This window comes from Centruroides sculpturatus, unplaced genomic scaffold (genome assembly GCF_000671375.1).
Source record: "Centruroides sculpturatus isolate CEXI.00-Female unplaced genomic scaffold, Cexi_2.0 scaffold416, whole genome shotgun sequence".
NCBI lineage: Eukaryota > Metazoa > Arthropoda > Arachnida > Scorpiones > Buthidae > Centruroides > Centruroides sculpturatus.
This window is the reverse complement of record NW_019384756.1, coordinates 200,273-220,642: the sequence shown is the minus strand read 5'-3', so window position 1 is coordinate 220,642 and position 20,370 is coordinate 200,273. Positions and strand designations below refer to the sequence as shown.

The 20,370-nt window shown below is 30.2% G+C and overlaps 1 protein-coding gene across 1 annotated transcript in view; it reads left to right on the top strand.

Moving 5' to 3' along the window:
- Positions 1-19,617, top strand: part of LOC111628710 (solute carrier family 12 member 2-like) — a 47,456-nt gene extending 27,839 nt beyond the window's left edge. The window contains exons 17-21 of the mRNA XM_023372545.1: positions 4,119-4,233; positions 14,031-14,117; positions 14,194-14,299; positions 14,364-14,431; positions 19,560-19,617. Of these exons, the coding sequence (XP_023228313.1) occupies positions 4,119-4,233; positions 14,031-14,117; positions 14,194-14,299; positions 14,364-14,431; positions 19,560-19,617 (434 nt within the window). The remainder of the gene's footprint in view (positions 1-4,118; positions 4,234-14,030; positions 14,118-14,193; positions 14,300-14,363; positions 14,432-19,559) is intronic.
- Positions 19,618-20,370: the final 753 nt, after the last annotated feature.

The following is a 20,370-nucleotide window of genomic DNA, read 5'->3' as shown; positions in this document are numbered from 1 at the left end:
TTGACCTTCTGGGAGTAACGACTGCGTGTAATCTTTGTGCACTCTTTGTTCTTTTGTTACACAACTGGTTACGTTAATCCAACTGCCTTTTTACTAATCTCTCCGAAAAGCAACATCTAGTCTAACAGGTTATGGGCCCAGTTACAGCAACAACTAATTAAGTGTAAGGAGAACACAAAAGAAAGAAAAAAGGTAAATTCAAGAAACTTACGTAAGAAGAATATTCAGTGAGAACACAAAAGATTTCACAATGGCGGATAAAAGTTACGTTGCCATCACTAAATTGAACAACAACAACTATCACATTTGGAAATATAAGATGGAATTGCTGTTGATAAAAGAAGAGTTATGGGACGTAATACAAAAGGAAATACTCTCAGATCCTGACTCATCTTGGTTAACAAAGGACGGAAAGGTGTGTGCACCATGATAGGCCTCCTGATGGAAGACAATCAACTGCCATTAGTAAGAAAGGAAACTACAGCTAAAGAAACTACAACTTGGGAAGCCATAAGAAAACATCATGTTAAGTCTACACTATCAAATAAAGTTTACCTATTGAAGAAAATTTGCAATTTAAATTAATTAATTAAAAGAAGAATATGAAACAAAAGCAAGGGAACAAGAAATGGAAGAAACTGGCATACATTTAAGGAGATCGGAAAGAACTACTAAGGGAGTACAGTACCTCCTATAAGGTTAATTGAAACAATAAATTTATCAGTGACTGATGATGGAGTAGAACTGAGAGAATATAGCGAGGCAATCACAGGCAAACATTCCAAAGAATGGAGCGAAGCCATGGATAAGGAAATAGCAGCCATGAAAAATAACAGCACATAGAAAATTACGAAATTACCTCCAGGTAAAACTGCAGTAGGAAGCAGATGAGTATACAAAATTAAATTAAGAGAGACGAAAACAATAAAGTTAATCGTTTTAAGGATCGTTTAGTCGCTTAAGGGTACACGCAAAAGTATGGCTTTGACTACAATGACATATATGCCCCATGATCAAAACTGCCACCCTTCAAACACTCCTAACTATAGCCGGAATTAAGAATATGAAAGTTAAGCATTATGACATCGAAACGGCTTACTTAAACGGAGACTTATCACACGAGGTATACATGAAACTGAGAGGACCCAAACGGGGTCTGAAAGGAGGCCCTTAACGACTTTTTGAATGAGTCAAGTTTCGTAGCGCCAAAGAGCAAACTTAAAGATCGGATTTAAACAATGAACCATCTGTCTTGTTAAAAGATTTTAAACAATAGATAGAGTAAAGTCAAAGAAAATGAGGTTGGAGAGGAGTCGTGATCCGACGCGACATTGACCCCTCCCTCGCCGTTAGTTAGGTTTCGAATTGTCACCATGTGACGAGGAGAGACCAATGGAGAGGTGACGGAGGTGGAAAAATCGATAAAAACGCGCTTTCGGGAATTTTACGGGGTCTTGGGTTTTGGGGCGTAGTGCTACCCTGCTGGGATTTGGTGCTCACGACAGAGACACAACAAAGGCTCTTTTGACGCCCTAGGAACTGGTTTTGCCAACCCGTCTCGTCCAGAATCACCGAGGTCATGTCCAGAATCGTTGAAGATTGACTCGTCTCCACTGAGGACATCTCTACAAGTGCTGGTGCATGCCCCGGAGCCATCGTTCTCTGTGTCCAGCATGCCAAAAATACCCAAGGACTGATTGAACAGTCGAACTTTTCCGTTTTTATTGGAACTGTTATAATAAGCCATCATTGGATAGGCTTTCGTCTGACATATTGAATTATTGTAAGAACAATTTATGTATTTTATTAAACGGTTTTATATGGTAAACCTGTCTCGGTGAGTCATTCTGCGCCCACAAGACAGAGTGAACCGCTCGGCTGTCGAAATCTCCTTACCCCAATTGGCTAACCTCACAAAACAACCTGAAGGATACGAAGAAGGATCGCCAGACATGGTTTGCAAATTATTGAAAAATATATATGGCTTGAAACAAGGAGCGAATGAATTGAATAAAAAATTCAATGAAACATTACTATCTAAAGGATTTAAAAGAAGTGTAGCCGTTCCCTGTCTTTATACCAGAGGCCATAAAAGATGCTTGTATTTAGCAATTCATGTAGATGACATAATAGCAATGACCACAGACGAGCATACGTTAACCAAATTTGAGACCGAAATGAAAGAAATGTTTAAAATCAAGAATTTAGGTGACTTAAAATATTATCTGGGAATACAATTTGAAAGAGATGAAAACGGAATATTTTCACTCCACCAAGAAAGATATATCGAAAATAAATTGTGAGAATTTAACTTATCTGATTCGAGACCATCTAATATTCCTATGGATACAGGATACTTAAGAAAAAATTAAATGCCCGATATGTTCAAAAACAACAATGTATACGGAATTGCTATTGGATTTTTATTATATCTAGTGACTAACTCGCATCCAGATATTGCGATAAGTACATCGATATTAGCGAGAAAAGTAACAAAACTTTCGGAAAGTGATTGGGAGGAAGTAAAAAGAATCTTTCGTTAACTGAATTCGACAAAAAAGAAGAAACTTAAATTAGGAAATATTGATGAAGAATTAGAACTTAAATGTTATGTAAACACCGACTGGGGATGCGATCATATAGACCACAAATCGAACACAGGATATTTGCTCTTGTTAAAAGGAAGTCCTATTCATTGGGTTAGTAAAAACCAACAGTGTGTAGCACTTTTGTCCACCGAAGCAGAGTATGTAGCCTTGGCAGAAGCTACCCAAGAAACTGTATGGATGAAATGACTTCTAAAAGAAATAAATCTACCGATTACAGCATCTATCAAAATATTTGAGGACAATCAAAGTTGTATTCGACTTTTAGAATTAGGAAAAGCACAACAGCGCACGAAACATATTGACACAAAATACCATTTTGTACATGATTTAAAGAATTCGGGAGAAATTACTGTAATCTATTATCCGAGTGAACGGATGACGGCCGATTTGTTAACTAATTAACAAAGCCGCTAGACGCGAATAAGATTAAGAAATTTACTCACGATATCGGATTGTATTAACGATCAATTGTTGACGGGGTGTGTTGGAATCAACGATTGCGATGTTTTGTAATGTTCTGACGTAATAAAAGGTTGGTGGCGCTCTTGACCCCTCGGGCAAGGTGACCTCGTTTCACTCTCCCCTTTCTATTGCTGACCTTCCGGGAGTAAAGACTGTGTGTAATCTTTGTGCACTCTTTGTTCTTTTGTTACACAACTGGTTACGTTAATCCAACTGCCTTTTTACTAATCTCTCTGAAAAGCAACATCTAGTCTAACAAGTTCTAGAAGGAAAAAGAAACAAACAACAAAGTAAACTAAAACTAACTTAAATTAATATTTACAATATGGTGTACAGCCACACTCATTTGATCAAATGTTATAAAACTCTGCCGTGTACAAAGTATACAAGAAGATTGGTCTCTGTTAGGGCAGAATAAGCATTTTCAATTATATTGCAGTGTTAAAACAACATTCATGGGTGAAGATTATTTGCTTATTATGTTAAACGATTAATCCTTCATTTGAGATGCAGTCAAAATTATATCTTAACCTATAGCAGACTAACAATAGATCCTGAAAAAATATGTAGTAACTGTACTATGCAAGTATATGAAACTTGGAAACATGTATTTCTTCATTGTGTAAAACTTAAAGATAGTAGGAACAAGTTTTTAATAAGGTTTAAGGCTTGGAAAGATATTATTAATATATTGTGCTTTACAAAATCCGATTATTACTTGATATTTTACTTTGTGTTCTTTTATACTAAATTATTAACATGTTAAATGCTATATTATTTTTGATTTTGTAACAAATTACCCCTTGTAATGAACTAAGGTTCATACAATAAAGAATTGATTGATATAAAAGAAATTTTCTATTTTACATGAGATTTGTCATTTTTACTATTCTCTGTGAATAATTTGAATAACTGTATTATAATACATTTTACTGAACTGCAGTTGATCCAAAATAATAAAACTTCTTAAGTTTAAAATCTTGAATTTTGTACTTAAAATATTTTGATTTAAACTTTATGTAATTGAGACTAATTTTTGTAATTAAGGTTTGACAATTCTGATGCCTTATTTATTAACAACACGATCTCAATGGAGTGATTGCACCTTAAGAGTTTTTACAGTAACGCATTGTGATATGAACTTAGACCAAGAACAAGTAAAGTAAGTTATATCTGATTTTAAATTTCTACATTAATTACATCTAAGTATAATTTAAGGGTTATTTTTTAACTGTTATTACTTCTCATTTTTATCAGCAATATTTTTTTATATCAAAGTTTGAAATTTTTTTTCACAAAACAGCTTTTGATTCCTTAAATAGAATTAGTGTTTATTATGAAATACACAATAATTATTAACTTGATTAAATACTTAACCAGCAAAAGTTTATTAAGAACAAGTACTTTCAGTCTAATTTAGACCATCTTTGGATTCTCTATCTTTCAAATAAAGAATTCATTGCATCATGGAATGGATATTTGAAAGTGTGTTCCATTGGGTCAGGAACAAAATTTAAAATGCATTAAATAATTTGAACATATTTTAAATAATATAAATTAAAAAATAAAAGTATAGTTCTGAAGTTCTATTGCCTGTACAATAGCCTCCATGCATTAGAGTAGGGATGGGCAGCCCACAGTAATATTTTTTGTGGCCCGCATTGCATAAATATGAATAAATATATCAATTTTCCAGCTTAAGGAAGTATGCAACAAAATTCAAACATTATTTTCTACAACTTATGTATGTGAATAGTTTTTCCACAATAAATTTAGTAAAAATTAAAACAAGAAACCAGCTAACAGACACATCGAATCTAATTTAAAACTAGTAGTGACTAATATTTAATCAAATATTTCTGATATATTACATTTACATCTGTGCCAGAAGCTAAATTAAGTATACCTATGCTAATTTNCTTCGCGTTGAATTTTCATCGATGTTAAGCCCCTAACAAAAATTTTTTTAATTAATAATCGTTGCTATTGTATCGTTAAAAATTAGAAAATTAAACTCTTTTTTAAATACTGGCTTCCTTTCATGGTCGAGCCATGTTGCCAGCTAAAACACGTAAAAATACTATTAAAGTAGCCAAGACATAGCCAAATATTGTAGTGCCACATCACTAGCGGACATTTGAATTTGCTGACTAGAATGGTCGGTTAACCGATGTGACGGTTAATCGGGGGTTGGATAATCGATGCTCTACTGTACTTATGTCAATATGCTTAATATCAAGTTATTTTAATAAATTATCCTATTAAAAATTCTATTAACTCAAATATTACCTTTAACACTCGTATTAAAAAAATAATAATTTTTTCATACAATAGAGAACACATGCCAATCAAACATCTGGCCATTCGTCTTCTACAGAAGCACTTTATCAATGTCACACCCAGTAACATATTTTCAATTTTTTTTCACTATTGGCCTCTAGTATCACTCAAATTATCTGTGTATAATTTGACTCCGTCTTCATTTACAGTATTTTCAAAATCTTCATAAATTAATTTTTCTATTTTTTATGGATAAAAGGAAGTTAACTTGCACTCACGATTTTACACACAATCTTGCCATAGCAACACATGAAGCAGATTTGTGTGGCTATATCAGCAACAGAGTTGCTAGGTTTACTATTGATGTCACTTTAGTAGAACCAATGTGCAATCACAATTTATAAATAGTGTAGATCTAGCAATAGTTGTATTGTAACACATTATGTGTGTCATTATAATGACACTGACAGAGTTGTGCAGCATCTAAGGAATGCAGAGAGTTAATATCAATATAGCAGTGTGCAATTTAGATATCTCTGCATGAAAAATCTCTAAACTTTCCTATTGTTGTTGTACAAATGACTTACATTTAATGTGAGCAAGTACTTTCACCCAGATCAAATGGACTTCAAACTTAACAGAAAGACCTTAAGAAGTAAATTTAATTTGGACAACAGTACTTATTCAGATTAAAGACAGGTCTTAAATTTTGTAACATTGTAAATAAAAAAAATTAGTACAAGATTATACAATGTTCTGACAGCTGATTGGATTTATCTAAACATTTTTCACAACGTGCATCCTTTCAAAAGAAAGATTTTTATCAGAAAAATTATTGTATTATTGCAATTTGAAATTAGATTATTTTTCTGAAAAATAAATCTCAGAGTACATTAAAACAAAAAATTATTATTAACTTAAGTCCTTTAGTTTTATTAAATAATGAAAATTTGACCATAATAACAAACTTTGGTTAATTCAATTTTATTTACTTTTAATATAACAAAAAATTGGAATGAATCCAACTGAAGCAAAATTTATCATTAGGTACAACTTTGTTTAAAATCAAATTTTAATAAAAAAAAAGTAAACATTGACTAGACTTGTACAGTTATTAAAATGAGAAAACAAAATTTAATCCAAATAAATGCATTCAATTTTACTTTTGATCATAATTATTTTAAGTGATTCAATTTTCTTAAAATGATCCAAACAAAATGATAGAAATAATAAGCAGCATGTAAATTTAAGAAAAACCAATGTTTATCAGTTTTTGTTATAAGCATATAAACTATTGTATAGATAAATAGCATATAAATTTTATATATAGATAAATATATTTAATACAACAAAATTAATAAAATAAAAGGGAGGAAACTATTTCTTCAAAGACAAAATGGGTTAAGTCATCTTGAGCATATACATTTGAAGGCTTTGATTTATTCATTTTAAATGAAAAAATCTACAAAAGTGTGTGTAATTTTCAATATTTCAATTGTACACAATTTGGAAGTATGCAATTATTGATAAACAATTCTTCAAACTGATTTTGAGTGATATTTCAAACAATTTTAAAAAATACATCATCTTTATAACTATTTAACATTAAAAATAAAAAAAAAAACTTTTTCTGTAAAGGAAGATAAAATAAAATATGTCTATATTGAAAAATAGTCTTGATTTGTATTATTTTCTAAGAAAAATATTTATCACTTTCTAATTAAGAATGTAGATGTATCTATGGTAGGTGAATTTTAACCAACAATGTTTTACTACCTTATTTTCTACTTACAGAAAATCCATTTTACAATATCAATATCAGATTTGTTATAAAATATTAAGGCATTTAAAGTCTTTCTTAAAAAATTAACATTTATATATTTAGTTAATATGAACAAAAAATTATATATATATATATCCTTTAAAAGTTCCATCTTTTATATTTAACAATTCAATATTTACATTTCATTATCTAAATTAAATATGTTAACTTTGTCGATAAAAAACCCATTTTTGCTGAAAATTCAAGTACCTTCGTCATGGATCCCTTCTGCAAACAACTTCTGCAGTTTTGAAAATTGATATTTCATCAATAGATGTGCGAGTCTTTAATTATCACAGTTTTTTTCTGATATAACTTGACTACTTTTTCTTTTAATTATCTTCTGATACAAAACACTATCTAAAAAATATTTTAAATTTTTAAATTAAAATGTGAGTAAAATATGTGAAATAAATTTAAATATTAATGTAATAGCTAAAACAACAAAACATTATTATAATTTATTTTAGATTTCATTGTACTAAAAGTAAATCACAAAATATACAAATTAAAACGACTTATCAGAAAAATTGTTTAAAAATAACAATCTAATAAGTACTTGCAAAAATTATTTTTCCCACCAAATAAATTAAGTAAGTAAAATTTTTTCATTCTTAATGTAGTATAGTGAAAGAATTAACTTCTCCAAAAATAATAATTATGATAAATATCAAAAAATGTATCCATTCGAGTGAAATTTAAGAAATTTCTATGTATTTCCAATTTTTAGATGCCAGTTATTGTTTATGGTCTATTGAGGAAGTAAGACAATACATTGGATATTGGAAACAATAATTTCAAAAGCAATTTTAAGTTTTTTACATTATATTAGTCACAAAACTTTAAAATATAGAAACTGTTTAGTTTCCATATTTTAAAGTTTCCACTATTTTCATAATATTTTTTCAATACAATCACTCTTTGGTCATTAAGATCCTCATTTAACAACCAATTTGCTTACTGTTAGTCTTATTTATTTAGTCTAGATAAAGAAAAGCTAAAGGAAATGCCAACTCAATAAATGTTTTAATTTTCATTCTTACATATTACAGAACAAAAATTATAAAATGATGTACCAACAACCTTCATTCAGATTAATATTTCAGACATCAAATCCTTCAAATTGGATTCACAATAAAGTACACATTTATAAATGAAATATGTAGTCTTGGAGATTGCAAATGTTTCATATAGTTAATACTAACTGATTGTGGAAATGAGACAGATTAAGAAAGGAGTTTCCCTGTGCTGGAGAGCGTGTCATAAGTCCAAGCAGCCATTAAATAAGGTAGGTCATTAAGTGAGGAGCAGCTGTATAACAATATTGACACTCACAGATTTTAGATGATATTTCTGTTAAAAATTATATAAAGAAATAAAATTATCAATAAATACTTACTTTAATTACTTAAAGCATCTTTAGATTTGAATCTTTGTTTTTTATTTTGGAAACTAGCTGTGGCTCAAAATGTATCTATTATAAATGTATAACACTCCCCACGGGGAGAATTTCGAAAAATCCCTTCTTAGTGTACATTATCTTTGTGCAACGTCATGTCAAAATTTCAAAGCAATTGGTTAAGAACGTTCGAAGATTTAAGATTTTGACCAAACAAACATTTACATTTTTATTTATGTAGATGATAATGATTTGATCGTAAGTCAGGATAACAATGATTTCCATATACAGTGGAACCTTAATAGTTGACCACTTCCCTAAGTTGACCAAATTTTCAGAGACAATTTATCCCAATCTATCCCAAGTGAATCATCTTACAAACATAAAACTGAAACTTTTGCCTCCAAGCACTACATCAAAAATTCAACTTCTTGACCAAAGCATAATCAAAAACATTCAAAATGCACTACCAAGCCTAGCTCTTATAGGAGATCATTGCTAAAATGCAAACTTATGGTCCATCTGCACAAACAAATTCATCTGCTGCATCAGTTACTGCTCTGGATGCTGTTCTCTACATTAGTTATGCTCGGAATAAAGTTCAGCTTGAAACAATTCAGAAGTCTTCAAGAAAGCCGGATTTTTTACAACCCAAGAGCAAGATGTTGCAGCCTGACCCAACAGCCCATCTCCCATAGCAGAATTTGAGGGAGTAAATTTTGAAGATTTTGTTGCAATGAACCTGATCCAGGGGCAATTTTCCAATCAATATTGACCAAAGTACAACCCAGCAAAAAAGTGCCAGAAGCAACTGATGAAGAGAAGAATTAAGTGAGAACAGAAATTGTCAGTCATTTGATAATGCAGTTAGAAGTGATTTGTTGTGGAAAAATGTCCAGGTATGCTGAGTGGTATAGTCAGTATTGAGAGTGATTTCTCCACTTACTTTCATATAAAGAATAAAAAACAGACTAAAATTGACTTTTTTCAGAAAGAATTACCAAATCATGAGAAAACAAACATATGTAAATGTATTGATTTTGTATGATACAGTATTATATGAATGATTTTTCCATGTTTTCACTGTATGCATTTCTGTACAAGACTTTTTAATTAAAGCTATACAATAAAACAAAGCACATTTATATCAGTACAGTTGTTCCATATGTTGACTAGTTTCCTTCAGTCACTTGGGTGGTCAACTTTTAGAGGTCTTACTGTATTGTTTCCTTAATATGGGGACAGTTCATAAATTACATAATGCAGATATGGATGGCTGGGTGAATGGATATACAAGTAATCATTATGATGCATTACAAGGAGATGGGAATGTTTACAATGTGTATAAAACAACATTAATAAAACTGGTAAATAGCCTGGATGATAATTACATTTAAAAAATTTACCTTTACATTAAGATGACTAAGAGCCTATAATAAAAGACGGATTCTGTTGTAAGTTCCTGAGGTATGAAAAGGACAACAGATGAAGAAAGATGAATCCCCATGTTTTCTCCTGTCAATTTCTTGTGAAAATATTTTAAAATTTTCATGTAAATTTTTTAAAAGGATAATTCATTTTTGTTTCTGAAGCAAATCATATTGTTTCAGTCAATTTTAGAGACAAGGTCTTTGCTAAATTGATTTAGAGCAGCGATTCCCAACCTGTGGTACGCGTACCCCTAGGGGTACGCGATAGGTTGTTTAGGGGTACAGAAAAAAGTTAGTTATTATGGCAGGAAAAATAACACAGGTCAACAGTAGTTTTGGTGCCCAGGTATTTTGAGCTGATTTCATATGAATTTGATGTCTTGAATTCAAATATGGCATTAGTTTTTGCCTAGGAGCTCTAATTTTTATGATATAGCATTTTAGCGAAATATACGTTTCAATATCTTAAGTTACATCCATGGATCAAGTAAAAAAACTAAACACGGAATTTTTATTATTATNTTACAAAATAAAATAAACAAGCTAATGCAGCTCTCATCAGTATAATAATTTAAAACTACATCAATATAATTAGACCTATTTATAAACAAAGTCTACGTAGTCTTTTTCATCTATCAGAGTGCAGATCATTAACAGAGTGCAATGTAATGTATACTTAAATACTAATTTAATTTAGCCAGATAATAGCAATTCTTATTTTTATCAGTAAGAAATGTTTATTAAATTTTTGAAATTATGTGTTTTCTAATGTCATCATTTCTTTATAATGAGGTACCATAACTTTAATCATAATTTAAAGGTCAAATTAAATAGGATATCACATACAAAATATTTNAACTCAACTTACCCGCCTAAACTCTCCATAGCGTGTAAGTAGTTCGGCTGCTCGTCCACTATTGGTCCAGATTCGACCAATCCTGTTGCGACACAAGTCGGCGATGACGTTTTACCGCATTTTACGAGTCTCTTTTAGCGTCTTTATACGAATACGGTCGCAATTTTTTCGCCTCGATATATGAATCCGCATTATATGGACCCGCGTTATAGGGGGGTCTACTGTACTCTGATCAATTAGTCTCGCTCATTCAGAAAAATAGAGTACTCATTTAGAGCAGGGATAATAAAGAATGATTCAAAAATATTTAGCTACTAAACAAAAATACTGTACTACAAAAAACTACATATTTAATAAATTAAATTGTTGCATTTTGTATTTAAAATAAATGAATTTTAACAAAATACAAANGATTTAGTATTTGGTATTCGGCCGAATGTTGCATACTATTCTGCCGAATACCGAATATTAAAAAAAGTAGCCGAATATTCGTGGCATCTCTAATTAATACATTACTACTATACTGTAAAAAATTGAAGTTATATTCATGAACTTAAAAATCTGCAACTCTAGTAACTACCATCACTGAAAAAAAAAAATTGAATTTATTAAACTTAAAATCATAAAATTAGATTTTAGAATGCAGATACTGTTAATAGTTCATTGAATATGTTCAGACATAATTCAATTTAAGTTCTTCTAAGGAGAATATTGGATAGGACTTTGAAAATAGAAATAAGTCTTTTGAACAAATTAATTCTAAAAATGTGAATTTATGCACATGTCCAAAACAAAAGGATAGACATTTGTAGATGAATACAGACAAATATGGCAAGAACAATATTACTCAAAGTCTGACATAAGGTAATACAAAACAACTTGTAGAAATTTACAAATTAAAGCAATTAAAGTAAAGTCTTTGGTGAAAAAGATACAGCAGTTGGGCATAGGTAGAGAATAGATGGAAAGTGCTTGCCAATACCCAGGTGGAGAAACCTGTCAGTATGGAATATATCCATCTTGAACTGCAATGCAGCACTGAATGTTGTGGCAAGCTTGTCACCAACTGGCTTGGTGACAGTTAGAAAAAATCACCACTAGTAATTGTGTTTATCCTTAAATTTTGGACACATATTATACATTTTTGTACAAATGTAATCAAAATTTCAGAATATCCTTTTGGAATTGTTTTAAGATTTTTTAAAATAATTTACAATATATTGTAAACTATACATTTGTTGCCAGAGTAATAACAATAATTTACTAATTTATATAACAATTAAATCAATAATAATTTTTTAAAAGTTTTTATAAGATGAATTCAAAAAGTTTTTTGATGGTACTGCAGCCCTGACTGAAGAATGTTCTAAAGAACTATGATCTAACATCAGGCCAAGTAATCTGAGTGTGCAAAGTGGCACTATTATTAGCTGATAATACATCAAGTTTAAATACAACAACAATGATACCAAAATGTTGATTCATATAACTACAGCATCCACATCTGACCACAGGAAAGTTATCTGAGAGCCAACTGCTCCTGGAATTCAAACCACTGATCAGAGCATAAGTACACAGAACTACTGCACCATTTCAGACAATCTGTGTACTGCCATTATAGCAGAGAGATCTAGTGTCCTTTTGTTGCATGATAATGCACACCACATTTCCCACATGGTACAGAAGCTGCAGTGTATGCAATAAGAAAAACTGACATATCATCCTTAGAGTCCTGACATTTTACCCTTATACTTGTGTTTAGATTCACAAAGAATGATGAAAGGTTGGATATTTGGATCAAACCAATGATCATTTTGCAATGGTTCATATCACAACCTTGGGAGTTTTACCAGATTGATGTTGTCAAGTAAAAACAAAAAACACCACACCATTAAGCATTTATCTAAGCTTTATGCATTGATTACCAATTCATTGTTTATAAATAAATTTTTTAATCTTCCTTATATTTATAATTTTGACAAATATACACTTCTGGTATTTTTGAAACCATGCCAGTAATTTATTTCAATTCAAACACAAATTATTTATCGTATTTATACAGACACTTGGCAAATCACAGAATTAAATTTTATTCAGTTGATACGTGTTTCTTTCGTTTATACACATTTCGGGCATTTCTTGCCCCTATTCAGCCAACTAAAATAAAAATTCACAAGTTACAACAGTTTAAATGAACGAATATATAAGGTCATGTTATCTTAAAAACATACCTTTTTGATGAGTTTAAACAATTTTAAAATTTCTTCCATACACTTAAAATCACAATTTCTTTCAACTTCATAGTAACATGTGAATGATCATCACATAATGAAAGTTTGATATACTGTGTTTACTAAATTCATGGAAATAATGCATTATAATCAAATCTATATGCATGACAAATATGAAATGTTTAAAGGAAATTAAGGCAGACTTCTGTCATCTTTACATTTAATGTAATTTACTGAATCACAAAGTTATTTTTATGAAAATGTTGGAAATTTAATTAAGCTAGGGATCAATATGCAGTTTTTAGTCAAGCAAATGATCAGCTGATTGTCATGGTATATGTACATGTACAGTTATATGTGTGTGCATGTTGAGGTCAGCTATCACATTTTTTAACTTGGTATCATCATGGATTTTGAAGAGATGACATGTGTTCACTCTAGAGATTAAGATCAAAAATAAAACAAGGAAAAAAAATTTCCCAAAAAATATGCAGACAATGTACTGTACAGTACATTATTAAATGATGATGCTCTCCAAACCTCAGTCAATAGAAATAAGTTTATATGTATGAATTTGCAAAACATGACTTTTTAAACTATCTTACAACATAATTTAATAAAATGTATTGAATATTATAAATTTCCTTATTACCTTCTGAAGATGTAGCAAATGCCAAAACTTAACTGTTCAACCATTCACTTGGTAGTGAGTGCAGATAGATTAAACACACACAGTTCACATTGTAGTTGCAGAAATCATTTAATTTGAGCTGTGATAAAAATTAAGTAATCAGCCAAGAGAACTGTTGCATAAGAGCAGTCCTGTAAGGAGTCTGTAGGTGTTACTCATGCAACTAAAATCAGCCAGTCAACCACAAATTTCATGCCAGCACCTAGCCTTTAAATCAGTTTTAATTATTATCATTTTTGTTATTAATTAGCATGGCTGCTTTACTTAAAAAATTTCGTATTGATGTTTCGGCCGTTACCATGCTTTCCGACATTACAAATCCTCCTTCAGTAGAAAGGTAAGTAAATCACTACTTTCTTAAATAAATAAAATTAATTTAATAAAACTGAAATATTTATTGTTTCTTATTTTAGTAAGAATAAATTTAAATCACTCATTTCAAAGTGGTTTGTAAATGAAAATGATTCCACTGACATTTGTGTGATTACTAAGTCTGATCTGTCAGCTTATAAACAAAAGGTAAATACATATTAATTCATAAATTTAAAACTGGTAGTTTATTAAGAAATTTCTTCAATTACAGACATACAGATATATTCGTCTCAGAGAATTACTTGAAAAGCACTCAGCATCAGCCACATTGATTGTCATGTAAGTTTCTTTTGAATCTGTTAGCATGAATGATAATTCTATAAGAATATGATATTTCAATTATTATAGAAAATTCTAAAACCAACTATATATTAAAAATATCATAAATTTATATTACTTACAAACTAAAATCTAAATTACATTATAAGTATTTACAGAGAGTATTCCCCATTTGTCTAAAAAGTAACTGAACTGATTCCAGGAACAAAAACAAGATCATTATAGCTCAATTTGTACAATCTGTTATGATATACATAGTTCTCTGTAGTGGCAATCCCTTCTTACAACATCCATAGAGCCAATAAAAGATGTTAAAGTCTTTCTGTGATGCTCTTCAGTTCCCTTGTCACATTTGTTTGAATTGTGCAATGACAATTCAAACAAATTAATGTAAGCTTTGAGCTTTAGGAACAGGATAATTCTGAAGAGGCAGTTCTAGTAAATAGAGAGGTTGGGAAAGTACTGGGACCTGCTCACTGGGACTTTCTCCTATTGCATGGCAATAGGAAAAAGTCTGCTGATACAAGTCTGGCTTATTAACATGCCAAATTCATTTCAAAATCTTCATATCAAAATCTTGGATCAACTTTTGGTTGATCCAAGATTTTTGAAACAAATTGCTATCATTTGGTATGTCATACATCAATAAATATAAACCATTCAACTATCCAGCAAAATTCTTTAATAATTTAAAAACGTTTTCAAACGCATTTGTCATACATCAATCTCCAGCCAGAAGAGAGGAAACTTTGTTGACACTTTCATTGGCAGTGCTTGTTGAGGGATGGCCCAGTTTTGAATTGTCTCAAATCAATATTCTACCTTTACAGAACTGTCAAAATCATTCAAGGATTTGCAAATCCTTGAATGATTTTGACAGTTCTGTAAAGGGACTCACCCCCTTTACAATGTTGAATGGATGTTGAAACAAACCCAGGGACTGGTTTGTTTGAATGGATGTTGAAACAAACCCAGTTCCTGGATGTTGAAACAAACCCAGGGACTCACCCCCTTTGGGTTTGTTTCAACATCCAGGAAGTTTCTGTGACAATCTTGCCAAGTTTAGAACAAAACTGAATGGCTACAGATTACTCCATTACAAGAATTGTGAGGCAGGAAAATGTTTGCTAGAAATATTCAATTATGTTATCTTTTAGACAGATAATTTTTTAGTTAACAGTGAATTGTTTTGACTCTTCCTAAGAACCAAATTTTTGTTTTATTTTTACAATCTGCAAAGTAGACATATTTCAAAAGACATCAAAATTTTATAACATTCATTCTTTTAATTAAAATATCCTTTAAGCTGAATCAGTAAATTATTATGATTGATATGGACCTCATTAATAAATTATCACAAATTTTTGAAATAGTTTCCAAAATATAAATGATTTTTCAGCTTTTTTGTTGTTGTTCTACAATAAGAACACTGAGAATTATACATTAGTTCTACAGAAAATTTTATTAAAATAAAGCTACAAACTACAGAATTAAAATATTCATTATGTACCAGTACTGTACCTTTAATCCCTGAAATTTAAATTTCACAGAAAAATGAATCTATCTTCAACATAATTATCATCAATTGCATTTGTATACAAATCATTAAAAAAATCCAGCAACAAGTTGCTTAACCTTCCTGACAACATTTAAAACTACATGTGTGGCAGCATTTGTTATGGTAATTAATTAAAAATATAAGTTATTTTTAATAATTATAAAATGGCAAAAAGTTTAATTTGAGTGTAGGGATGGGTTTTATAAAAAAACTGTAAATGTGAGTAAAATCATCAAGTCTGATCGTACTTGAGATATAACACACGATCTCCCTACATCACCAAAATTTAATAGCATCAATCCCCCTAATACACACACCTCCCTGCAAAATTTCAGAAATTTTTGACAAAGGCACAAGAGTTAAGCTTTAAAGGTGAACAAAACAGTGCCCCCCACACACATATTAATGTCAATACATACAGAAAAAAAAATCCCTGAATTTTTTTGCATTTCTTGATATTTCAAGGTCCCTGATTCCAATAATGTAAAAATCTGGGGAGGATCATTTTTCAACCAATTGCAATACTTTCCCTCTGTTATATATATATAGCTGAGTCAGGAAAGTAATATTAGTTTAGAGACTAGAGACATATGAAACTACCTGAATTTATCTGCTAATTCAAGGATTTTAATCCAAACACACATTATTAATATTGAAAACAAAGCAATTGCATTTTTTATATGCAATGTTTTAAATGTTTGGATATTAAAAAAAATTCTTAATTAATGGCCTTTTATTGATAATCATCTCAGTTGATGATGATATATCAAAATATTCAAATGCATTTTTTTATAATGTTTTTAATGCTCAATACAATTTTTTATGATTATTATTAGAAGAGATTATTTCTATTATCTAAATGTTTATTGATATTTGGATTTGTGAAAGTGCACTATAAAAAGTAATCAGTATAATAGTTGCTTCACATTTATTTTTTCTCATACATAATGTCCTGATGACAACTGATTTCTTTGCGGAAGAACATTTTCATATATTGTTAAATACATATCATAAAAATTGTCAACAATGAATGTTATATTTTTTACAACAATAAAAAAAATTTCTGTGCTATATTTATAATCAAGCTGCATCAGTTTAACAAGTTTATTCAAAAATATTTCCATTAAATTAAAACAGCCAACAAACTGCATTTCATGTAATCAGCTATTAAAAATATTTTTCTTGTCAAAAACTAGATAATCAATTTTCATGCATTTATCCATGAATTGAATTGTTCTTAAATGGCTGCAAAAAAATTATCTGTATTATTTCCTAAAATAATTTTGTCTGTTAGATGTTACATGGATATTGCTCTGAAGCAGTGTTTCTTTACAGAGCAAAAGAATTTTTTTTGGTATCTAAAACTAATGTTGGAAATCACATCTATCAAAAATAATAAATGAGGATGTTGGTTTGCATGGAATTGAAAGTGTTACCCTGTGAAAAGTCTGAGTATTTAATTAATTTTCCACATCTGAATGGTACTGTCTTAACTCTAATATTAAAGTTTGCCTCCAGTAGACAGATGAAATCAGATGAAATCAGATGAAACCACTGAACACTGGTAGTTTGTTGTGGGTTTGGGCATCACCAATGAGCGGCTATGTGGAGTTTTCTGGGTTTTCTTCACATTAGTAACATGCAAATAGAGTCTAGCTTCCCATAAGTCTTCTCGGAATGCATCTCTTCAGCAGATTGCTCATGTGTCTGTTAGATGAAAGATAGCCTTGTAGTTATCTAAATCAAATACTATAATATAACAGATGATTTTGTACTTATAATCCTTCTAATAATCTTAATCTTTGTTATTTTTTGCTTGGGTAATGCCGGGCTCCTCTGCTAGTTATATATAATGCTCTATAGCAGGAGTGGCCAAAACGTGGCGCATGCGCCAAACGTGGCGCATTGGACGATTACAAGTGGCGCTTCAGTTAGTTCTGAGCAAAATTGCCAGATTTGGCTTTTTTGCGATTAAGAATATTATATAGAAAAATAAATTTTTTATAGTCTGTCTTGGCAAGTTCATTTGTTGCACAATTCGTTACAGTCTATTTTGCAGATAAAATGAATGTTCTCCACATAGTAAATTACATTGTATGCATGTATTTTGAGTCTTGCGATCTTTATTTCCGATCAGTTTACAGGCGTGTAAATGGCCGAAAACATTTATTGGGATTAAAGTTATTCCAAGCTGATCTCGTTCTCAGTGCCAATAATTGTGATAATTGTGGTGCAGAGTAATCTTCACCAAACGAGACTCTGGCAGCTATAGCACCATCATGAAGCAATCGCCCTCTTGTACAGGAGATCATTGTTGACTATTGTTTCAATAAACTGTCATAAAGTAATTAATTCAACTGCGTGATTAAGTTATTCCCTTTTTTCCCCTAAGCGAAGCAGATTTATTCTTATCTCTATTTATCAACCCCTAACATTGAATGTAAAACTGTATAAAAAGTGTTCGAGTTATATGGCGCATCTGAACTCGTCTGTCAAAAAATTGGTGAATGGTATGCAAACGGTTGGCCACCCCTGCTCTATAGTATGTGTGTATGCACACGCACACAGAAACTTACTGTAAATTGTTGCATACTTATTCAAATTGTTAGTGGCCAATCTCTAAGGTTGAGAAACACTACTGCAAAGCAATATCTAAATTTTCCTCAGTTGGCATAGCAACAATTAACTTGAATTGCTATTTAGATCTAATAGTTCAAATTACATGATCTAAATTGATTAATTTTCATAAAAAGTAGATGATATGGGTACAAGTTATATTCTGGGTCAATCTTCCAGAATTTCCTAAATCCTAAAACAAAAATCAAATATTATTAAAACATAATTTAAATAAATTTGACAATTTGATCTAAATTAAAATTAGCATAACATTAGTGTGGAAATATCCAGCTTTTGCTTTATAGTGACAATTTTGCATCAAATGTATTATTGCAAATTGAATAATGAGTGCTGTATAGTACATAGAAGTAATCATTATTCTCATTGTAACTACAAAAAAGCTAGTTAAATACCATATATCTACATAATACTATATTAATCATTTCTTTAAATCATTGTCAAAGATGTAATTTACTTAAAATCTTCATAGTTTATGTTGACATCTCTTGTACAAATCAAAAAGTAATCAATAATTTTAGATAGTTATATCTTAAAAGAAAATATTAGAATTTTTGTTTGAAAAAAATGTAATCTGAGTTTTTTTTTATTTCATGCAACTACAGTATATTTTAAAAATTATAAACCTCAGAACTCTTGTATTTAACAATTATTCAAAATAATATATCAAACAGTAAATGTTTTATCATCATAGCAAAATTTATTTATAAATTGAATTATTATATTTAAATAATTCATACTGTTTAATGATCATAAATTTAAGAAATAAAAATATTATATGACGATAGTTTTTTCTAATTTTAACTTAGTTGAAACTTTATTGGAATATTTATCATTAGATAAAGCTTATTTAAAATATAGCTGGTTTAAATTATTATTATTAATTTTACTGAATTCTGAATGATCAGAATGTATATATTTTTTTTATTTTTTCAGGACACTTCCAATACTTAGAAGAGGTGGATTTCCCGAACCACTATATCTNAAAAAATAAATACATATTAATTTTAATTATATGAAAATAATTGCACAATATTTTATTATAACTGCATTATGTATCTTATTACAAACATGCGAAAAAAAAAAAAAAGAACAGCTTGCTATTGTATATTCAAATATTTGTGGCAGAGTGGAAGCGCTGTATTGTCAGCTTCCAAATAACCAGATTCGCGCATGCGCTTTACAGAGTACCAACTTCATCCGGTTTAGCTGGTCGAAGCCTATAACCTTGGGTGGATGCTACATATATAACGCTTCCAATTCTATCCACGACTGGTTCTGGGCTGTTAGCCGCCTGCCCGCTAGATATTTGGCAGCCCTTGCCTGATTATGTGAATCATGAGTAGATTTATGACTTAACCCAACCAATAAGAATTTACTTGTATGTTTTTATGATAGTTCTGTATAGTTGACAGAAGTTTAAAAAAAAATCCATTAAAATATTTGATATATTTATTCTGGTTTTATTCTGCTCTCCCATCTTATATTACTTACAGATTTCAATGTTAAACCAGTGATATTACGATTTCATGTGTCCCATTTATAAGGAGATGTAGAAGAAAACGTGTACAATTCTTGTACAATGTTAAAAAAAAATTAACTGTTACTTTGACAGCATCATTTACAACTAAATTTAATGAATGAGAGAGATGCACGAGGTTCAGAAAAAGCTCTAGAATTTATTTTCCTTAAATTTATGATTTATATATCCATTGTCATAAAAATCTGTCTTTCCACTTTTTTCCCG